General features: G+C 46.8%; 8 protein-coding genes across 8 annotated transcripts in view; 4 read left to right on the forward strand and 4 right to left on the reverse strand.

Annotated features, from left to right (window-relative positions):
- Window positions 1-11,294, reverse strand: part of LOC126557011 (uncharacterized) — an 83,541-nt gene extending 72,247 nt beyond the window's left edge. The window contains exons 1-2 of the mRNA XM_050212640.1: window positions 10,936-11,294; window positions 7,865-10,876 (exon numbers count right to left, since the gene is read on the reverse strand). Coding sequence (XP_050068597.1) covers window positions 7,903-10,876; window positions 10,936-11,291 — 3,330 coding nt within the window. The 5' untranslated portion in view covers window positions 11,292-11,294 and the 3' untranslated portion in view covers window positions 7,865-7,902. The remainder of the gene's footprint in view (window positions 1-7,864; window positions 10,877-10,935) is intronic.
- Window positions 639-1,607, forward strand: LOC126558920 (histone-arginine methyltransferase METTL23). Its single transcript, XM_050215010.1, has 2 exons — window positions 639-818; window positions 996-1,607. Exons 1-2 carry the CDS (start codon window positions 699-701, stop codon window positions 1,596-1,598), a joined length of 723 nt encoding a protein of 240 aa, XP_050070967.1. The 5' UTR covers window positions 639-698; the 3' UTR covers window positions 1,599-1,607.
- Window positions 1,622-2,010, forward strand: LOC126559533 (SRA stem-loop-interacting RNA-binding protein, mitochondrial). The gene has a single exon (XM_050215701.1). It carries the CDS (start codon window positions 1,622-1,624, stop codon window positions 1,901-1,903), a length of 282 nt encoding a protein of 93 aa, XP_050071658.1. The 3' UTR covers window positions 1,904-2,010.
- Window positions 2,036-3,931, reverse strand: LOC126557456 (probable ATP-dependent RNA helicase DDX55 homolog). The gene is made up of 2 exons (XM_050213237.1): window positions 3,827-3,931; window positions 2,036-3,760 (listed from the first exon to the last, which is right to left on the reverse strand). Exons 1-2 carry the CDS (start codon window positions 3,929-3,931, stop codon window positions 2,036-2,038), a joined length of 1,830 nt encoding a protein of 609 aa, XP_050069194.1.
- LOC126557296 (cleavage and polyadenylation specificity factor 73) lies at window positions 4,521-6,600 on the forward strand. Its single transcript, XM_050213016.1, has one exon. The coding sequence runs from the start codon at window positions 4,521-4,523 to the stop codon at window positions 6,591-6,593; it is 2,073 nt and encodes a 690-aa protein (XP_050068973.1). The 3' UTR covers window positions 6,594-6,600.
- Window positions 11,295-12,426: 1,132 nt separating the features above from the next.
- Window positions 12,427-13,475, reverse strand: LOC126559958 (uncharacterized). Its single transcript, XM_050216119.1, has 2 exons — window positions 13,311-13,475; window positions 12,427-13,248 (listed from the first exon to the last, which is right to left on the reverse strand). Exons 1-2 carry the CDS (start codon window positions 13,470-13,472, stop codon window positions 12,427-12,429), a joined length of 984 nt encoding a protein of 327 aa, XP_050072076.1. The 5' UTR covers window positions 13,473-13,475.
- Window positions 13,476-13,834: 359 nt separating this feature from the next.
- Window positions 13,835-17,128, forward strand: LOC126559959 (gamma-tubulin complex component 5). The gene is made up of 3 exons (XM_050216120.1): window positions 13,835-15,631; window positions 15,693-16,911; window positions 16,995-17,128. The coding sequence occupies exons 1-3, from the start codon at window positions 13,835-13,837 to the stop codon at window positions 17,036-17,038; spliced, it is 3,060 nt and encodes a 1,019-aa protein (XP_050072077.1). The 3' UTR covers window positions 17,039-17,128.
- Window positions 16,966-18,031, reverse strand: part of LOC126559372 (DNA-directed RNA polymerase II subunit Rpb4) — a 254,757-nt gene continuing 253,691 nt past the window's right edge. The window contains exons 2-4 of the mRNA XM_050215521.1: window positions 17,572-17,666; window positions 17,320-17,500; window positions 16,966-17,234 (exon numbers count right to left, since the gene is read on the reverse strand). Coding sequence (XP_050071478.1) covers window positions 17,060-17,234; window positions 17,320-17,500; window positions 17,572-17,635 — 420 coding nt within the window. The 5' untranslated portion in view covers window positions 17,636-17,666 and the 3' untranslated portion in view covers window positions 16,966-17,059. The remainder of the gene's footprint in view (window positions 17,235-17,319; window positions 17,501-17,571; window positions 17,667-18,031) is intronic.

Consider the following 18,031-nt stretch of genomic DNA (forward strand, 5'->3'; position numbering starts at 1 on the left):
TTCTCTGTCCTGCCGCAAACACAACGCACACTCACATACACTTTAACGTTCGTTCCGTTTTTAAGTTACGTTCTCCGGCGTTCTTGTCGTTTCCCTGATAGTAGTAATTGTAGTATTTACTACTAAAGAATCATTTTCTTAGAACACTTCCTATATTTAGGATCCTTTTATCCCTACAAAAGCCTCGCGAGTGTGACAGCTCGCGCAAGCAAAGGGTGTTTGTAAGTTTTTTTTTATTATTGTTTATTTGCTTTGCTTTTGTTCGCGTCTTTTCTACGCTTCCGCTTCAGGTAAGGTTGAAGCCGAGTTTGTCTTTTGAAAATTTCTTCAAGCCAGCTTGAACCAGTACAGTTGGTATGGGATTTGTTTTGATTATTTTTCAACTCATAGCTAATCGCCAACGTATAAACGCGTTTGTTTAATATTGATTGTCGAAGCAGTGATGCCTGCTCAATGAGTTGTAAATTTAAATAAATAAATTTCTATCTCTTAATTTTGTACTATTTAAACGCAAGCTTTTAAACTCTTTAGCTTTTTTAACTCTTTTTAAAATTTACAAACAAATGTAACAAACTATGACGTAAAGATTTCGTTGTAATATAAGCTAGTCGCACGGCTGCATCGTTGACTCATGGACTGTTAGCTCAACCACTGTGCAAGCTGTACACTTGCCACAACAAGGGTCAGTTTGGACGAAAATGACCAAATTCCAACAAATGGAAAACGATGGCGAGCAAATAAAACGGTTTGTTTTTGGCAGTAAATCCCGAACCGGTACCTCGTACGTAGGTGAAAAGCTTGAAATACTCATACCGGAGGTAAGGCAGTTCGATGGCGCTTGGAGTTGGAAGCGATCGTTTGCGTTGGATTTGTTGTTTGGTGTTGGTAGGCGGCGCTTGCGTCCGATCAAGTGTCAAACTTCCTACAATCACGCTCGCATACACACATTGCTTTCACGGTACAAAATTCTTACCAGTTTTGCCGTCGTTTTGTAGCTTCCGCTGCCGGGATATTCGTTTTACACCTGGCCGTCCGCACCGGTGCTTGCCTGGTTTCTTTGGGAACGACGACATTCACTCATCAACAAACGAGTACTGGAAATCGGCGCCGGTACAGCGCTGCCGGGGCTGCTTGCAGCAAAGTGTGGAGCTCACGTAACACTCAGCGACTGCAGTACGCTACCGAAAACCTTGGAACACATACAGCGCTGTTGCCTGCTGAACAACCTAGTGCCTGGCCCCGGCAAAGACATTGAGGTTATCGGGCTGACGTGGGGTCTGTTCCTGGATCAAGTGTTGCAGCTAGGACCGTTGGACTTGATTCTCGGGTCCGACGTGTTCTACGATCCGTCAGTGTTTGAAGACATCCTAGTGACGGTTTCGTTCATACTCGAGGCAAATCCGGGCGCAAAATTTATCTGCACCTACCAGGAACGGAGTGCCGACTGGTGCATAGAGAATCTGCTGAAAAAGTGGGATTTAGTGTGTTCCGTAATAAACTTAGACAATCTCAGTGAGGATCTTGGTGTGGATCCGCAGGAGTTGATGGGCAACCATACCGTCCATCTGCTGGAAATTGTGCGAAAACCGATCGGTTAGGGCCGTTACCATAGTTACTAGCCATGTCTTCCACCACCGCTGCGGCAAGTACGATCGCCCGAGGCGTGCAAAAATTGTTCGTGGGCAACCTCCCGTGGACTGTCAGTACGAAGGAGCTCAAAACGTACTTCTCCAAGTATGGCCATGTCCATTCGACGAACGTAATCTATGACAAAACGACCGGAATCAGTCGTGGGTATGGATTCATTGTGTTCAGCACGCGCGAAGGCTTCACCAATGCCACCAACAGCCGGTCGCACGTGCTCGAGGGACGTGTACTGGACTTACAGCCTGCCTCTTCTTAACATTTAAGCGTAGTATACGGACACATTTCGAAGGAATTGTTTAAAACCATCGCAATGTAATCGAATGTATGATTTCATTGAATAGACATTTTTTATCTAACCCTCAACTTGTCCGCCATTGCGGTACGATTTTTATTCCGAATCATCCACCCCATCCTTTATGCCCATTTCGTCTGCGTATTCCTCTTCAGTGATTTTCTTCTTTTTCACCCTCTTCAACAACCGAATGTCGTTGGCCAGTTCATCGAGCTCTTCTTGTGAAAATTTGGATCGTTTCTTTTTAATCGGCACGACAGCACCTGCCTCAATCGCGGCCTTTCGTGTTTGTTTCTTCTCCCTTCGTTTTTTCCTTATTTCTTTGCGTTCTTCACGCTCCTTGTTGGCCAGCTCCCAGGGAACCGATTTTTTGCGTATGAGTTTCTTTTTACCTTTCCATTCGCCTGTTTCGGCGTACGTTTTCAGCTTGTCCTGGAATGAGGCCTGCTTTTGCTTGTCCTTGTAAGCTAGCGCAAAAACGTCCACCGTCTGCTCGGGGCCACGGAACGACTCCTTAAACTGTGGCTTAATTTCCGGCATCCGGGGAAGTTGTAGCAATCCGTAGCTTGTCGCTACCTTGCCGAGATCGAGATCCTTTAGGCGCAGGATTAAATTACACTCGTGCTTACTGTACGCCTGAACGTGTGAGACAAACGCTCGGTTAGCTTTGTCGAAGGTGGCCCGATCTTTCTGCTGTAGTTGATGCAACGTGTGGAGGATTTCGGTAAGCCTTTGCTCGGGAAGCTCTAGCTCGATTTCCTTTAGCGAAACTTTTTGATTTCGTGTCAGGAAGTTTACATACGCATCCTCTGATGGAAGCAGCAGTATAAGTGCATTTCCTTCTGATCCTTGGCGTGCCGTACGGCCGACACGATGCACGAATGCTGCTGCATTTGACGGCGGTTCCCACTGCAGCACCCAATCCACCTCAGGAATATCGACACCACGGGCAAGTACATCGGTACAGAGCAGCAACGCGCTATCCGCTTCCCGAAACGACTTCAGTATCCGGAAACGTTGCGATTTCATTTTTCCATGCAATGCCAGTACCTGCATCGAGGATACAAGCTCCGCCAATGCGACGGACCAATACTCGACGCAAGCACACGTCGGAAAGAACATCATCGCTTTCTTCACACTCTTGGTGCGTATAAACTCCAGCAAAGCCGCCAGTTTTTGCTCCGGCTCAACGATGGCGTAGTAATTTTGCAGCAGCTTTGGTGTACTGGTGGTTGCCTTTTCGCGGACACTCACCAGCACCGGATTGCGGAGACCTGCGCGCATCAAATCCTTAACCTCTTTAGTTTGGGTTGCCGAAAACAGTCCGGTACGGCGCTGACGCGGTAGATATGTGAGGATCGTGTTGATGGTCGCCTCAAATCCCATATCCAGCAAACGGTCCGCTTCGTCCAGTACCAGCAGCTCTAAACTCTTTACCTTGGCGGCTAGATTTAAATCTCCCTTACGATCGAAAAGATCCTGCAGTCGACCGGGGGTGGCCACTAAAATGTTAACACCATCTTTCAGGATCGCAACAACATCGTCTTCCACGGCATTTCCACCGATGACCATCTTCTGGCGAAAGCAGGCCAACTCTTCGTGGCTTAAAAACTCGGAAAGGACGTCGTGTATTTGGGTGGCCAATTCGCGTGTGGGAGAAACTATAACAGCTCCAATTTCATGCTTTTTCCACGGCTCGCTCCGCTTTCTTTTGAGCAGCAGCTCTAGCAAAGGGATCAGGAATGCCAACGTTTTGCCCGATCCCGTCACCGCTTCTGCAGCTACATCCTTATAGGACATGAGCAGGGGAATGGTAGCCGCCTGAAAGAATGAACAAAAACAATAAACATATGTTCTTACCGTTAAAAAATAATGCAATCTTATCACCTGAACCGGTGTCATCTTGTCGAATCCGAGACCTTCAATCACCTCGAGCATCGGTGCGCTCAGCGATGGCGATAAGTCGCCCCATTTCGCACTAGGGCGAGGCATTTTTCAATTCCTTTACACTGCTCAATGCTCTAGTTTATTAAAAATAACAGCAATTACGTCAACAAAAGTGCACTATTCTGGGCACTATTTCTCAATACACTACGAAGCACATGCTTCACTGTTTACATCCAAAGTACACATTTGAGGGAGCAGCACACACACAACCGAAGCGAAACATCAATTATGACAGTAAATAACGCTCTTCGCTGGTTGAAGTGCAAAACAATTAATTGCTTTTAACATTTTTTCAACATAATTATCCAAATTAATGTACTTTATGGAGAACGTAATTTTTAGTAAGGTCTGTTTGTTGCAGTCGAACCCGCAAGCACAAGGCAAACAAGGCGAAACAGTCAAGGAAACGTTACGAAGCGTTACATTTATGATGTTTCGTTTCGGTTCTGGGTGGCTGCGCCCTGACAGCTGATGATGCTCGTTTGATGCCGCTCGCGGTGCGTAGGCTAAGCAAAACAAGCAATCGGTGGTGAAGCAATTGTTTACGGAAGCCAGCTGCAGTTTGGAAGTGAACATTTATAGCAAAAGTGTGAATTTTAATCAATAAAAGAAAGTGCCAACCCTCCAGAAGAGAATGGCACAGAAACGAGCATCGAACGGAGCACGGTTGCTGAAGGAGGAGAGCGACTTGATGGTTATACGGCCGCTGGGTGCCGGTCAGGAGGTGGGCCGATCCTGCATCATGCTCGAGTTCAAGGGGAAAAAGATTATGCTTGACTGTGGCATCCATCCGGGACTGTCCGGAATGGATGCGCTCCCGTTCGTCGATCTGATCGATGCGGATCAGATCGATTTACTGTTCATCTCGCACTTCCATCTGGATCACTGCGGTGCGTTACCATGGTTTCTGCAAAAGACATCGTTTAAGGGCCGGTGCTTTATGACGCACGCCACCAAAGCAATCTACCGCTGGATGCTGTCAGATTACATTAAGGTGAGCAACATTTCCACCGACCAAATGCTGTACACCGAGGCGGATCTGGAAGCGAGCATGGAAAAGATTGAGACGATCAATTTTCACGAAGAACGTGACATCCTTGGCGTACGGTTCTGGGCATACAACGCGGGCCATGTGCTCGGTGCAGCAATGTTTATGATTGAAATTGCAGGCATTCGGGTGCTGTATACGGGTGACTTCTCGAGACAGGAAGATCGGCATCTAATGGCGGCAGAAATACCGGCCATGCGGCCCGATGTTCTCATCACCGAGTCAACGTACGGTACACACATTCACGAGAAGCGTGAAGATCGTGAAAATAGGTTTACCTCACTGGTGCAGAAAATCGTCACCCAGGGCGGTCGGTGTTTGATTCCGGTGTTTGCGCTTGGCCGAGCGCAGGAGCTTTTGCTAATATTGGATGAGTACTGGAGCCAGAATCCGGACTTGCAGGAGATTCCGATCTACTACGCATCCTCGCTGGCGAAGAAATGTATGGCCGTGTATCAGACGTACATCAATGCGATGAACGATAAAATCCGCCGACAGATTGCCATCAACAATCCGTTCGTGTTTCGGTTCATCTCAAATTTGAAGGGAATCGATCACTTCGATGATGTCGGTCCGTGTGTCGTGATGGCATCGCCCGGTATGATGCAGAGTGGACTGTCCCGAGAGTTGTTCGAATCGTGGTGTACGGATCCGAAGAATGGAGTCATTATAGCGGGTTACTGCGTGGAGGGCACACTTGCCAAAACGATCTTGTTCGAACCCGAAGAAATTACCAGCATGAACGGGCAGAAGCTGCCACTCAACATGTCCGTGGACTACATTTCCTTCTCGGCACACACGGACTATCAGCAAACGAGTGAATTTATTCGTCTGCTGCAACCGACCCACGTGGTGCTCGTGCACGGTGAACAGAACGAGATGGGACGGTTAAAATCTGCCCTAATGAGGGAGTATGAGGCCAACGCGAAGGTACAAATTACGTTCCACAATCCGCGCAACACACAACCGGTGGAGCTTTACTTCCGGGGTGAGAAAACGGCCAAAGTAATGGGCACGTTGGCCGTTGGTGAACCGGCCGACTGCCAACGGTTGAGCGGGGTGTTGGTGAAGCGCGAATTCAAGTACCACTTGCTGGCGCCGACCGATCTTTCCAAGTACACCGACATGAGCATGTCGATCGTCACACAGAAGCAAAGCATCCATTGGCCTGGGTCGCCGGTAGTGTTGAAGCTGTTGCTGGAGCGTGCCGGTGGGCCAGGATCGGTAGTGGAATGTCCGGTGGCGGCGGGAAGTACGGCGACGGCCCGGTTACGGGTGTGCGATTGTATCGATCTTACGGCGGATGGCAAGATCGTTACGCTCGAATGGCAGGCAACGCCGGTGAACGATATGTACGCTGACATGGTGATGGCTTGCCTGCTGCAGTGCGATATCGCGGGTAGTAACGTGATCGGGACGCGGATGTCCAAGGTGGACGAGAAACACTATCAGGATTGCCTGATCGAAACGCTACAGGAACTGTTTGGCGAACAATCGATGGAGAAATTCATCGACTCGGACCGGCTGACCGTAACTGTGCGTGGGAAGCGTATCGTGATCAATCTGCATACGCATGAGGTCGATTGCGATCAGGACGAGCAGCTGTACCAGACGGTGTACATGACCGTGCGCAAGCTGCGACAAAGTTTGTTGTTATAAACAGGAACAGGGCCAGATAATGGACAACTTTGAAAGTAAAAATAAAGCATCCCAAATAGAATAAAAATCAGTGTTTGAATCGGCATTCTTTCTTTTTCGTCCAAGAACAATAGAAGTAATTTATATAAATATATATATTATATACTACATATATATACCGATCGCACAGGGGGATTGCATCATGATGTACCAGAAAGATGGATTAGCTTTTTGAGGCAAGGATTCAAGCTTCAAGTAGCTGTCTTGAGCGATCCTTGATCGTTATTGGAGTAAAACATTAGAGTTGCGATTTTGAATGAAACTACGCTTGTAAAGAAAAATGCACTTTTTGCGTATTACCTTGCTGTCGGTTAATACTGAACATATTGATGGGATGCTAGCTACACATAATGTCTAGGGGCTTTTCTATTGCATTATTGCATCCTACTGCCCTAAGAGACCTACGCACGTGTGCTCATAGACACGTGAGCTGCGCTTCGTTTTAATAAGTTGTAATTAATAAACATACTGTTTGAGCACAACCCTGACGGGAGATAAACTTGACGAAACACGATCATGCGTTTCGTTAAGCTGGAACTCTCCTCTGCTAGTACAAATATTATAAATACATTAATAAGTACATTAATGTTAATAAACTCTCTTACATTTTGGAACTACGGCAAACCCACAGTATAAAACAAAACAATAATACAAATCAATCAATGTGCGTGTGTACTAAGGAAATACGCACGCAATACCTGTACAGAGTAGTAGTAGCATAATACATACACGTACACAATAATGCTACATTTTGGTAATATATCGCTGAATAGTAAAATCTTTGTAACTTAGTGGAGTCGATCAGGTTGGGAGGCGTTTAGCTGCTGTTTTCCTCTTTCAAGCGTTCAGCTCGATGTGTGGAGAGGCTTTCCGGTTCTTGCCCGCAGGACCATCCTACCAGGTGCATCAGTATCTGTGTCTGTGTGTGTAATCGCTACTATCTTGAAAGTACTAATTTTCACTCATCATTATGAAGCATTTCCAGTCTCTTGGTTCAGTGCATATGTACATATGTGGGTTGCGTTCTTCTAAAGAAGCATCGTACACACATGCATGCATCGTTTTTTTACTTCTTTGCGAATTTTTTTATCAATACTCAACCGACTCCCTTCGCTTCCGAATCAACTTGTGTGTGTGTACAGAATAAAGCGGATAATAAATTAACTTGGTCGCCCTGACAACCACTGCTCTGCTACTACTACTACTACTACTACAACTACTACTGCTACTACGCTCTTCACTTTCGCTTCTTATATCCTTCGGCGTACAATCAGGAGAATGGGTTGCTGCGACGCTTTAGGGAACCAAACTTTTTCTCTGCCTCCAGTAGCATCTTTTCGTTGCGGATCACCTCAAACGGGGCCATTTTGAGTAGCTTCCCACCACCACCACCACCTCCTCCGAGACCACCACCCCCACCAACTCCGCTCGTCAGGCGCGTACCATCGGCAACCGCTTCATCCGCCAGCTCGTCCGACGGGAAGTCCTCGAAGCTCATGTTGCTGAAGCCCATCGCTTTGGCGCTTGATTTGGAGCTGCCTTTCGGCTGTTTGTGTGTTTGGTCATCTTTTCGGCTTTTTCCGATGCTTCCAACGCTACTTTCCAGTACCGCTTTGCGGTACCCGCTCACATTGGCTTTCATTTTCTGACCAAGGCTGGCGGTACTTGATACTTCCTCGTTGCGCCCTTGACCGCCCATGACGCTGCCGCTGCTTTTCTCCTGCAGATGATTGTACCGTACCTTTTGCTTTTTGGTCAGAAATCCTTTGGAGGACACTTTCACAACCGTATCGCTGCTGTTGTCGTCGTAATCGTCGGACTTGAGATTGCGCACGTCATCGTCGTCTTCGCCGTCGGGGCAGAAATTTACGTAGTTGTTGTCGGGCGATATTGAGGTGACGCTGTGCGAAGGGATCTGGCTAAAGTTGACGTAGTTGCGGCGTGCAGTCAGGTTTTGTTGGGTCGTGGATAAGGACGATACGTTCGACGGCACTAAAGGTAGTGGTGGCGCTGGGAGTATGGGAATAGACGAAACGGAGGTGTTAGTGTGAGGCAAAACGATGTGGGTCAGCGTTACACCGCCCGATTCGAGTGTGATACGGGAGATTGCTGATTCCTGAGGTGTATGTGAGATAGGAGGTCCTGTCGAGGGAGAAACCACCATTTGGGTTGGCAGTGATGACGTGACCGTTCCGGGTGAAAGGGCTGATACAACCGGAATCATCGGCACGATAGGAAATGGTTCCAATCCGAACAGATCACGTCGAGCGCTTGGCGAATCTTTTTCGCGCTGCGTCTGTATCGGATCATCGGTCAGATCGAAAAAGTCATTACAGGCAGCTGATGCAACAACCGGTTCGCGACTTGCTCCAGTCGGTCTTATCGGTGTAGATGTGATAAAATCGTTCGCTAGCAACTCAACTCCTCCACCGACAGGACCGTGTTCCGGGATGGGATGAACTTCGGGCAGAAACTTTACGCCACTATTTCGCTTTGGCACGAACGGCTTACGAAACGGAGCCATCGCGAACGGATCCAACTCCGCTTCATCCGCCTCATCCTCCTCGACGTTGGTGCTTGCCGGCTTTTTTACAACAACACCCAGCTCGTCCTCGGGCGTGAACGGATCCATCAGGATCTCTTCCCCACTCGATTCATTATTCTCTGCCGCCGATTCATAGTCCAGTTCATCATCCAACAGCAGCGGCTTTTCGCCCTGAATCATATCCTCTTCAGCGGAATCATCTTCATCTATAACGCTGTGCTTGGAATCCAAATGTTCTCGCTTTTTAACGCGAACCCGCGTCACTATTCGGCTCGTGTTGTCCTCGTTGGTGGTGACACTTTCACACTCCGCATGGTAGGCACTTGAACCGCACGTTTTAATACTCTCGCTAATACAATCGTCCACACTTCCCTCACCGCCAAACACACCTCCTCGTCCGAACGGTTTTCTACGGGTTGGTTCCTGGGACGGTAGCTTCGCATTGTGCTCATCTCCCTCCGGGAAATCATCGTTCGCACGTAGATCCGATGCCGAACCGATCGAATCATCATCTGACGCTGCATTTCCGTTCGTTGGTGCGTTGGGTTCTTCTCGATTTCCATTCTTTTTCCCTGCACGACGATCCTTAGCGCTCTTCGACGTGCTGGTGGTGGTGGTCGCGGAAGAATCTTTGCCCGCTTGTGTGACCTTGCTGCGCAACTTCTTTACCAGCTGCACATTTTTCATCTGACTCTTGTCCACCTTATGGTAGACGGCTTGTAATTTTTCTGGAATGTTACTCTCTACGAACTGTTTGAAGCTGTGCTTCTTAATGCTTCCGCCACCACCTGCACCACTATTAGCGTGCATCCCAGCAGACACTGCGCCACCAACAACCGACGAACCGATCGATTCGGAATAAAATTCCGAATCACTGTCGTCCGACGTGATGTCGTTGGAGTTGAGCTTTTCGTACTTGTTGCGATCATCCAACGGAAGTTTAATAAAGCTGGGTGAGCCCTTCTCCCCACTGCTCATGAGATCGTCCAGCTTCAAGTTCTTTGGTCCGAGTCCGACTGTTTTGTCTATACCCGCTGTCTCCTTGCTGCCAATGGCCGCGTCTATGCCATTCCCGCACGGTTCAGTTGGCGTATTTTCTATCAGACTTTCTTTGCCCGTTCCTCCTTGTATACCACTGCCCACCGCATATCGCCATCGGTCACTGATTTTAGAAGCAAGCTTGGAAGAGCTACTTTTTTGTTTGAATCGTTTTGGCAGCGTAAATGGTGCGGAACCGAAAGGATCCTCCTCGAGGGTTAGTAGATCCTTCCCAGACAGTCCTCCGTTTGTGGCTATCATACCGGTAGACAGTGCCTGTGAAAGTGATCCACGCTGGGAGCCCCAGTATGAAACGCAACGGTCAGATTTCATCTCCTCCGGAGAGGTTACGATCGAAGTTTGGCTGCCCTCGAGCCGTAGTTTGTCGAATTCGGCCCCAAACAGCTGATCCTCGGTTAGTGTTGAGATGGGACTGAATGGTGATGGATCTCCGAATGGATTCCACGTGGACGATCCGGACAGGGGAGAGACTAGCGATTTTTCACTGTTCGAGTTGCTTAGCATGTGTTGCTGCGTGTGTGATAGCACTGTTGGCCGCGGGCGAATGGAAACCGTGGTGGTGGTTGAGGTCGACATTGGATCTTGCTCGAACGGGGACAGCAAAGCGGCGGGTGATACAGCTGCCGAAGTAAGCGCAAATCTGGCGAAAAAAAGGGCATTTATTTACCAATGTATCGCCATTATGGTAGATTAACTTACTTAAAACTGCTTGAATCTCCTTCCGCAACAGGACTGTGTCTCGGTACGGATGCACCGAGAAACTTGTCGTCAAAGTTGGCCACAAACTTATCACATTCTACGATAGCTGCCGGAATGGGTGAGATGACGTTTTTCGGCGAAGGATTCAACGGGATTGCTGCCAGCGTGAGGCCAATCGATGGTGTGGTCGAGGTGTGCTGCTGCGTTGGTTTCGGTCTAGATCGTGGCGCTACACTAGTTCCGTGACCACTGTTTGCTGCTGTTGCGGTGGCGGTCGCATCGAAGGCAGGCTGCTGGTGCGAACCGCACACATTCACACCAGCGTTGTGCTGATTGGTCGCGGTGGACTGGGGCATTTTAACAACGCTCTGCAACGGCCCGTATCCGATAAGCGAGTTGTCTGTTTTTCTTTCCCGTGGCACACTCTTCCTTCACCTTTACGTTCAATCATTCCCCATGGTTGGCTGGCTGGCTGGTTGGTGTTAACTGTGGAGAAAAAAAAACGGTGGAAAACGCGGACGCGTTGCATGCGTGAAATCAGTAACTACGTTCGAAGCATGTAAGCGCCTAGATACGCGAGATGAAACGGGAAGATGCAATCATAACTGGACTTTTTGTTTACATTGACCGATAAAGCAGAACCTGTTTCACGGTGATGTGCGTGGGCGAGCATGGGATGGGGTGTATACTAAAACACGCGGTGGGGGTGGCAGATAGCAGGAACAAACACTGGAAAACACTCCCCCACCGCCTGCTTAGACGATTTCTTTCGCGTCTATATCACTGCCTCTTTGCATTTGCACTGATCGGAAGCATGAGAAGTAGGCACTGGCGCAATGTAAATAACAGCTGCTCTCCTTCTTCCGTTCTATCATTGCTGGGGTTTGTACATCGCTACGTCAGCGATTAAAAGCACGCATTATGATGAAACCCCGTGTTGACATTGGAAACTACCAATGCGAATCTTTCGTCCTGGCTGACACTAAACGCGTTGTTGGATTATTCACGTACCTGGGGTGGTGGTAAATGGATAACGGCTGAAAATCTATCGGCGTAGAACTTCGATCCAATCACCAGAACACCAGCAGGCAAACGCTACACGGCAAAATGCACAGATATTGTGGTCACTATGAGGAAACGGGCAAATAGACACGGATTTCGTTGTTTTTATCTCACACTAGCACAGATATTGATACAGAGTTTGATTCTACTCCAATCAGTGATTCATCTTTGGCCAATTGTTTTTTTTTTTTTGCTAATCACAAGCTTCGAAGCCACACACAGAGAAAAGGTTCACTTCACAAGCCACAAACCCGTAATGTTGTGAAGTTCTTTCCTTGGCAGTTGCTGTCAAAACCGAACCGAGCGGCGGCAGCTGCGAAGTCGAAAGTGACTTCAAACCACAAGGCACCGCACCGGCAGTGGGTAGATGAAAGTGAAAATGCGCCTGAGATGAATATTAAAATTTTTATATATATTTTATTTTAATCTTTATATCCGCCAGACGGATTCCCCGTTGCCTTCTTGTGATGACTTATTCTTCAGACAGCAAAAAATTGGATAAATCATGATGAGAATTCTATAGTCGTGGGGGTACTCTTTTTTCAACTGCCCGATAAGCGTTTCAAGGTCAGGATCGTTGGAATTTATAATTTCATTCATTATGATGGCGTACGGTCTGATTCGCGTCGGAAACAGGGCAAAATATTTTTTACCGGCTAGTTGGTCCTTGGTAGCACGAACACAAGCGCTAACCAGAGGCTGTGCACGAGCACGGTCCTGCTTTGCTAGGTAGGATAGCGTGACATAAAAAGATTCACTTATCGTAAGACATCGGGTCAGAAATTTGAACAGATTCGACGATTGTAACGAGGCATAATCTAGCTCAGGAAGCTTCATTAATTCATCTACGAGTGTGGTAAGAAACTTTGGGTATACCTGCACAAGGACCTGTACTAGCTTAGGACAATAGAACCGAACCGCTTGTTTCCATAACCTGATGAAGAAATTGGCCAGCGAGACATCGTCTTTTAGGAGTTGCGCATAAGGCTTTATCAGCTGCAGTTTCTCAAGCAAGGATTCTTCTTGCACAGGTTCGACATTAATTTCTGCCAAACCGGCATCGAGTACTATGGATAGCCGATCGACGATAGCCTCACAGGCGCAGACATTTCCCCCCGAATAACTTTGTTTACTGATACTTTTCATAATCGCTAAATCCTTTTCGTTGCCATTGAGCACAGGAATGTTTTCCTGGGCAGCGAATGGTTCATCCAGGTTATCCAGCTTTTTTATGCTTTCCGGTACAATTGTCTAAAAGAAACAATTACTTTATTAAACTTTTCTCATTTCCATGTTGTTCCTTAAAAACTTACCAGCTCGGCAAGAATTTCCGGATCGGCTTCATCCCACGCTCGATCGACGATTTCGTTCAGCCGCGCTTTCGTTCGCTGTTGGTAGATAGTGTCGTGCAGTACACTCACAGAAAGTTTATTTGGCTTTCTGCACGAACAAGCGTACTGAAACTGAAAATCCATCAGTTTTATTCGATTATTTCGGGATTCCTTCAGGAGATTTTGCCCGTTTTGCAGATTGGCCTGCGTACACAATTCGCGCAATCAAAACGGATCGTTTCAGTTTGACAGCTGGTGTCAACGATGTTTTGGTTGGAAATCAAAACCAAAACAAATCGGAGAGAAACGGACGCGAGAAAATTTCGTCTCGCGTAGAAGAATTGGATAAAATATACTTTTTCTGCGGCAGGTACAAACATGTCTACAATGCTAGCGGAATTAGAGGCGTTAGTGCTTCAATATGTTCCTGAATTGATAAAATCCCTGACTGGTTTTAGTGTGAGTATTTGGAGCCGAGTTTGTTGGCCAAGAACTAATCTTGTAATATGGTTTGCCTGCAGGAATCTGAGGAAAATTTTGGTATATGTTACAACTTTACGCTGGGTACCATAAAAAGTGACCGCTATCTGTCCGTTAATAGCCATGAAGTGCGAAGAAAGATGCAGGCGATTATAGAAAACATGGAAATTACAAATTTCACCAGCGAAGCTGGCCATTTGCGTCGATGCTATGAAGAGTTTATCAGTGATCCGGCTTGCCTCGATCACTACGTGCATGACATCCACTGGTCAGTATTGTTGTTTCTTTTAACTGTAGCATACAATCCGGTCGGAGCACTAAAGGAGCGGCTAAGAACCGGTGAAACTATTCAGCTTTTCGAGCCAGAACCAACGGAAGTGTGCTGGCAGGATAAGGAGCGTGAAGAACTGATTGCGGAGCTATTGGAAGATAACCTCCCGCTCGATCCTTGGAACGATGGAGACGGCTCAGAACTAAGCGATTGGAGCGATGTAGAGGAAAGCGCATCGGCAAACTACAACAGCATCGAGCAAAAGGAGGTGGAAATAGAATCGATTGAAGTTGGCAACAAACTGACCAGCGACAACGTTAAACTAAATGAAATGGTGTTGTTTAACAAAATTGAACCACCCAGACAGGAGGAAACGTACGAAACGTTTAACGATGAGTTTGCCCTTGGTTGGCTGCAGCAAAATGTTCAAGCGCCCTGGTGGAATGATCCGTACTACAAGGTGGAAGTGAACAGCGAGCATCGAGGGGCATCGTTTTGTGATTTCTGGAACGAACGCATCGTAAAGGTTTCGCACGGATTTCTTAAAAGCGAACCCGTCTCGACCGTGTCGGAGCATTGCATGCTCAGGGAAATACTGTGGATGTTCACCAATCCCGTCGACTGCAAGCTGTTCCGCATCGATGACGATCAAATTTGGATCAATACGAATGTCTCGCTATCCAGCACAACCGAACACGGCCTACAGACGTTCCTGCTGAACTTTACCGAGTACATGACCATTGCGTACCGGTTGCGCAATTTCTGTAGCAGCATTTTGGAGCACAATGTGCACAGCCATCCGGCACCACACTCCTTTGAGTGTTATGCGGCCGGTGTCAAGAGCTTTCTGAGCAACATAGAAGCGGTAATGGTAAATTATGAGCGGGAGCTTATCCAACAAGAACCAGGCAAAACGTACACGATCGTTAAGCTTTTCCACGAGCTAGAACCGGAACTGTTTGTGCTGAAGAAGTTGTACGATATTCACAAATTTTCGGTACTTGATTGGACCAAGTTTCCGGCGCACATTGCCGTGGCTCATTTGCTGTCTGGACTTTTTCGAAGCGTCAATCTTAGTGCCAACCTGGAAAAGGGAAACCTTGCCTTTGCCTTGCTGCTCGCGGCGCTCAAGTGTTATATGCACATGATTGATACCTGGTGGACGGAAGGTAGGCTCGACGATTGGCGAGAGGAATTTCTGGTGGAAACAACGTACGCAGACGCAGATTCGCTCACCGGTTTGCAGCAGACGGGGTATCAGGCGCGGTTGTTTTCCAAATGCAAGATTCGTTCGTTTTACGTTAGTTCGGCTATTTCGGAAGTTATTGAGAATGATCCGATCATTAAACTGCTGCTCCATCACTCACTGGAGGCCGGTTACACGCTGAATATACTAAATGGGCTGGACAGAATAAGCGATATGCGAAAGGAGCAAGGAATGGACGAAAATTTGATTTATGCCAACTTTCTGGAAACGATCGTACAAGAGCTGGAACGATTCCGGACAGAAAAGAGCTGCGAAATGGAACAGCAACCCGCCGTTCAGGAAAAGGTATGCAATAAGGATTCTTTTTTGTGTAATGTGTTCTTAACAGGCGTTTTTTGTCTTGCAGAAAAGTGAAAACGCTATGCTGCAAAATCTTCGCAAACAGATGCGTGAAGTTTGTGATGATGATCTGTTGCTGTTAGCGTTCAACAGTACACTTCAGCTGGTTGACGAGAGTTGTCGAGAGACTGGAATAGCGAAGCCTTCGTCTCTTGGCGAACAATCGACTCGAACGCTTTCAAACGCATACACTCTTTATAAGATTCTCAACTCAATTTCTACTCTCCAGCTGCCGCTCGAGCATGTGTTGTTTAATGCTATAAAAAATCTCATGGAAACTAAGCGACAGGCGGCCAACCATTATGTGACGTACATCTACAAGGACGAGTTTCACGTGATGGATCATCTGAAAAACATTCGCAAGGTCCTGCTGCTCGAGGCGAGCGATCTGATGGATTATTTCTACAGTGATCTGTTCCGAAGGATCGAAGCAGGTGAAAGTTGGGCCAATCCTTATCTGCTCACTATTCAACTGAACGACATATTGGCATCGCGGTTTAATGATATGACGTCGCTGTTTACCGTCGAGGTTAATCGGGCGGCTGGATACAAACTCGACACGACTATTGTACTGGTGGCGATCGATGAAATACGTGTTCTGTACAATCCGAGCCAAGATTTAAGCAACATGATTAATGACGAAACCATGGCCAGTTATAATAGCGTGTTTCGATTCCTGCTGAAAGTGAAATGGGCTCTTGGGACGTTGGAACTGTTGCGCTTCCCAGAATCACAGAAAAAGCGCCCACCGTACGCAAGCTTCGGTATGCTTGATCTGATACTGAAGCGATTGACGATGCTTAAGTTCTGGATGATATTTTCCGTACAATGCATCCATTCGCATTTGATGACGCACGTACTGCAATCGTTTGGCGAACAGCTGGACGAAAAGCTTGACCTGGCGGACAATCTGAGCGAGATGATAACCGTGCATCAGTCCTACATTGCGACCATATTCGATCATTGCTTCCAGCAGGATGATAGTAAACCAGTATTGGAAGGTATAATACGCTTGTTGAACTTGGTGCACATTTTACGCGATGAGTGGAACAACACGATACTGTACACCGAAATGGATGCACGGGGAGACATTCCGGACAATAGCACGATGGCAGAATTCATCGCAAATTCGCAGGTGGATGAATTGGAACGAACGTATTGCAAATGTCATCAACAGCTGGCAAAATTGCTTAGCCGGGAAGCGTACGGAAAGCACAAGCTCCATCGTAAGTATTCAACCTAGTATTAGATAATGGAAGAGTGACGTTGTGTTCAAACAATTTTTGTATTTTTTTTTTTCACTTTATAGTAACCGGCTTGGCTGATGCGTTTAGTTACAACGTGCCCTACTAAAGGACCGAAGGTTGAAATAGACTAATACTGCAAACTACGCTTCGTGCCAATATCGTCCAATATTTGCTGCAGTTCGTCGTCCTCAAAGCGGCCTTCGAGCGAGGGGATGAGAGCTTTTGCTTCTTCCGGTGATGCCGGACAGAGGTTTCCCAGGGCTGCAAGCTCGAATTTGTGAAGTTTTTTCTGCATAAGCAAACTAATACAAAAAAAAAAAAAACATTAAACATAAAATAAACAATACTGTGGCAAGCACTCTACAATCTGGTAGCGTAACTACGTACCTTCTAACGCTCGCAATTGTTTCCTTGTTGCGAAACTTACGAAACTCGTTTGTGTAGGTGTACGTTTTGTGAAATACTTCGGAAAACTCTTGCTCTTCCTCTGAGGATTCATTTTGATTCTTTCGATGCTCCAGCAGCATGTGTACTTCGCTAATCAAAAGTGTTTCGGCACTTTCAAACTCTGTAAACAGACGTATTCAGTGTGTTTGTGTCGTTTGTGTAAGCGACGATTACAGGACGGAGTATTTTTACCTTTGGGAAACTGCAAGTCAGCCGCATCCTCCTCAACCATATCTACTGGATTAAAGCCGGCCATTGTTTAGCGGAAATGCGGAAATATATTACTGCTTTGTAGGTGAAAAGAGTAGCTAATTTACTTGCTTCGACGCGTTCGCGTAGAATGTGTTTGTTTACTATCCGTTTCTGCCGAACAACAAGCAATTGTCATCATTTTCTGGAAATTGTGTGTCAATCGATGGGTTAGTGTGACGAGTTAAGTTCTGCATTGGTACTGAAATCGTTTTAATGTTTTTGCTTGATAATTTTCAAAGCGAATAAATAGCATCGAGCACAAAAAATAAAATACATGCTATATATTACAGGAAATTGAGGAACATAATTTATTAGTAGCTCAATTTATGGATGTTTCTAGTGGCAGAAGCAACATTGAGTAAAGAAAGCATTCAGTATAAACGCATTCCAAACAAAAATG

Source organism: Anopheles maculipalpis, chromosome 2RL (genome assembly GCF_943734695.1).
Source record: "Anopheles maculipalpis chromosome 2RL, idAnoMacuDA_375_x, whole genome shotgun sequence".
NCBI lineage: Eukaryota > Metazoa > Arthropoda > Insecta > Diptera > Culicidae > Anopheles > Anopheles maculipalpis.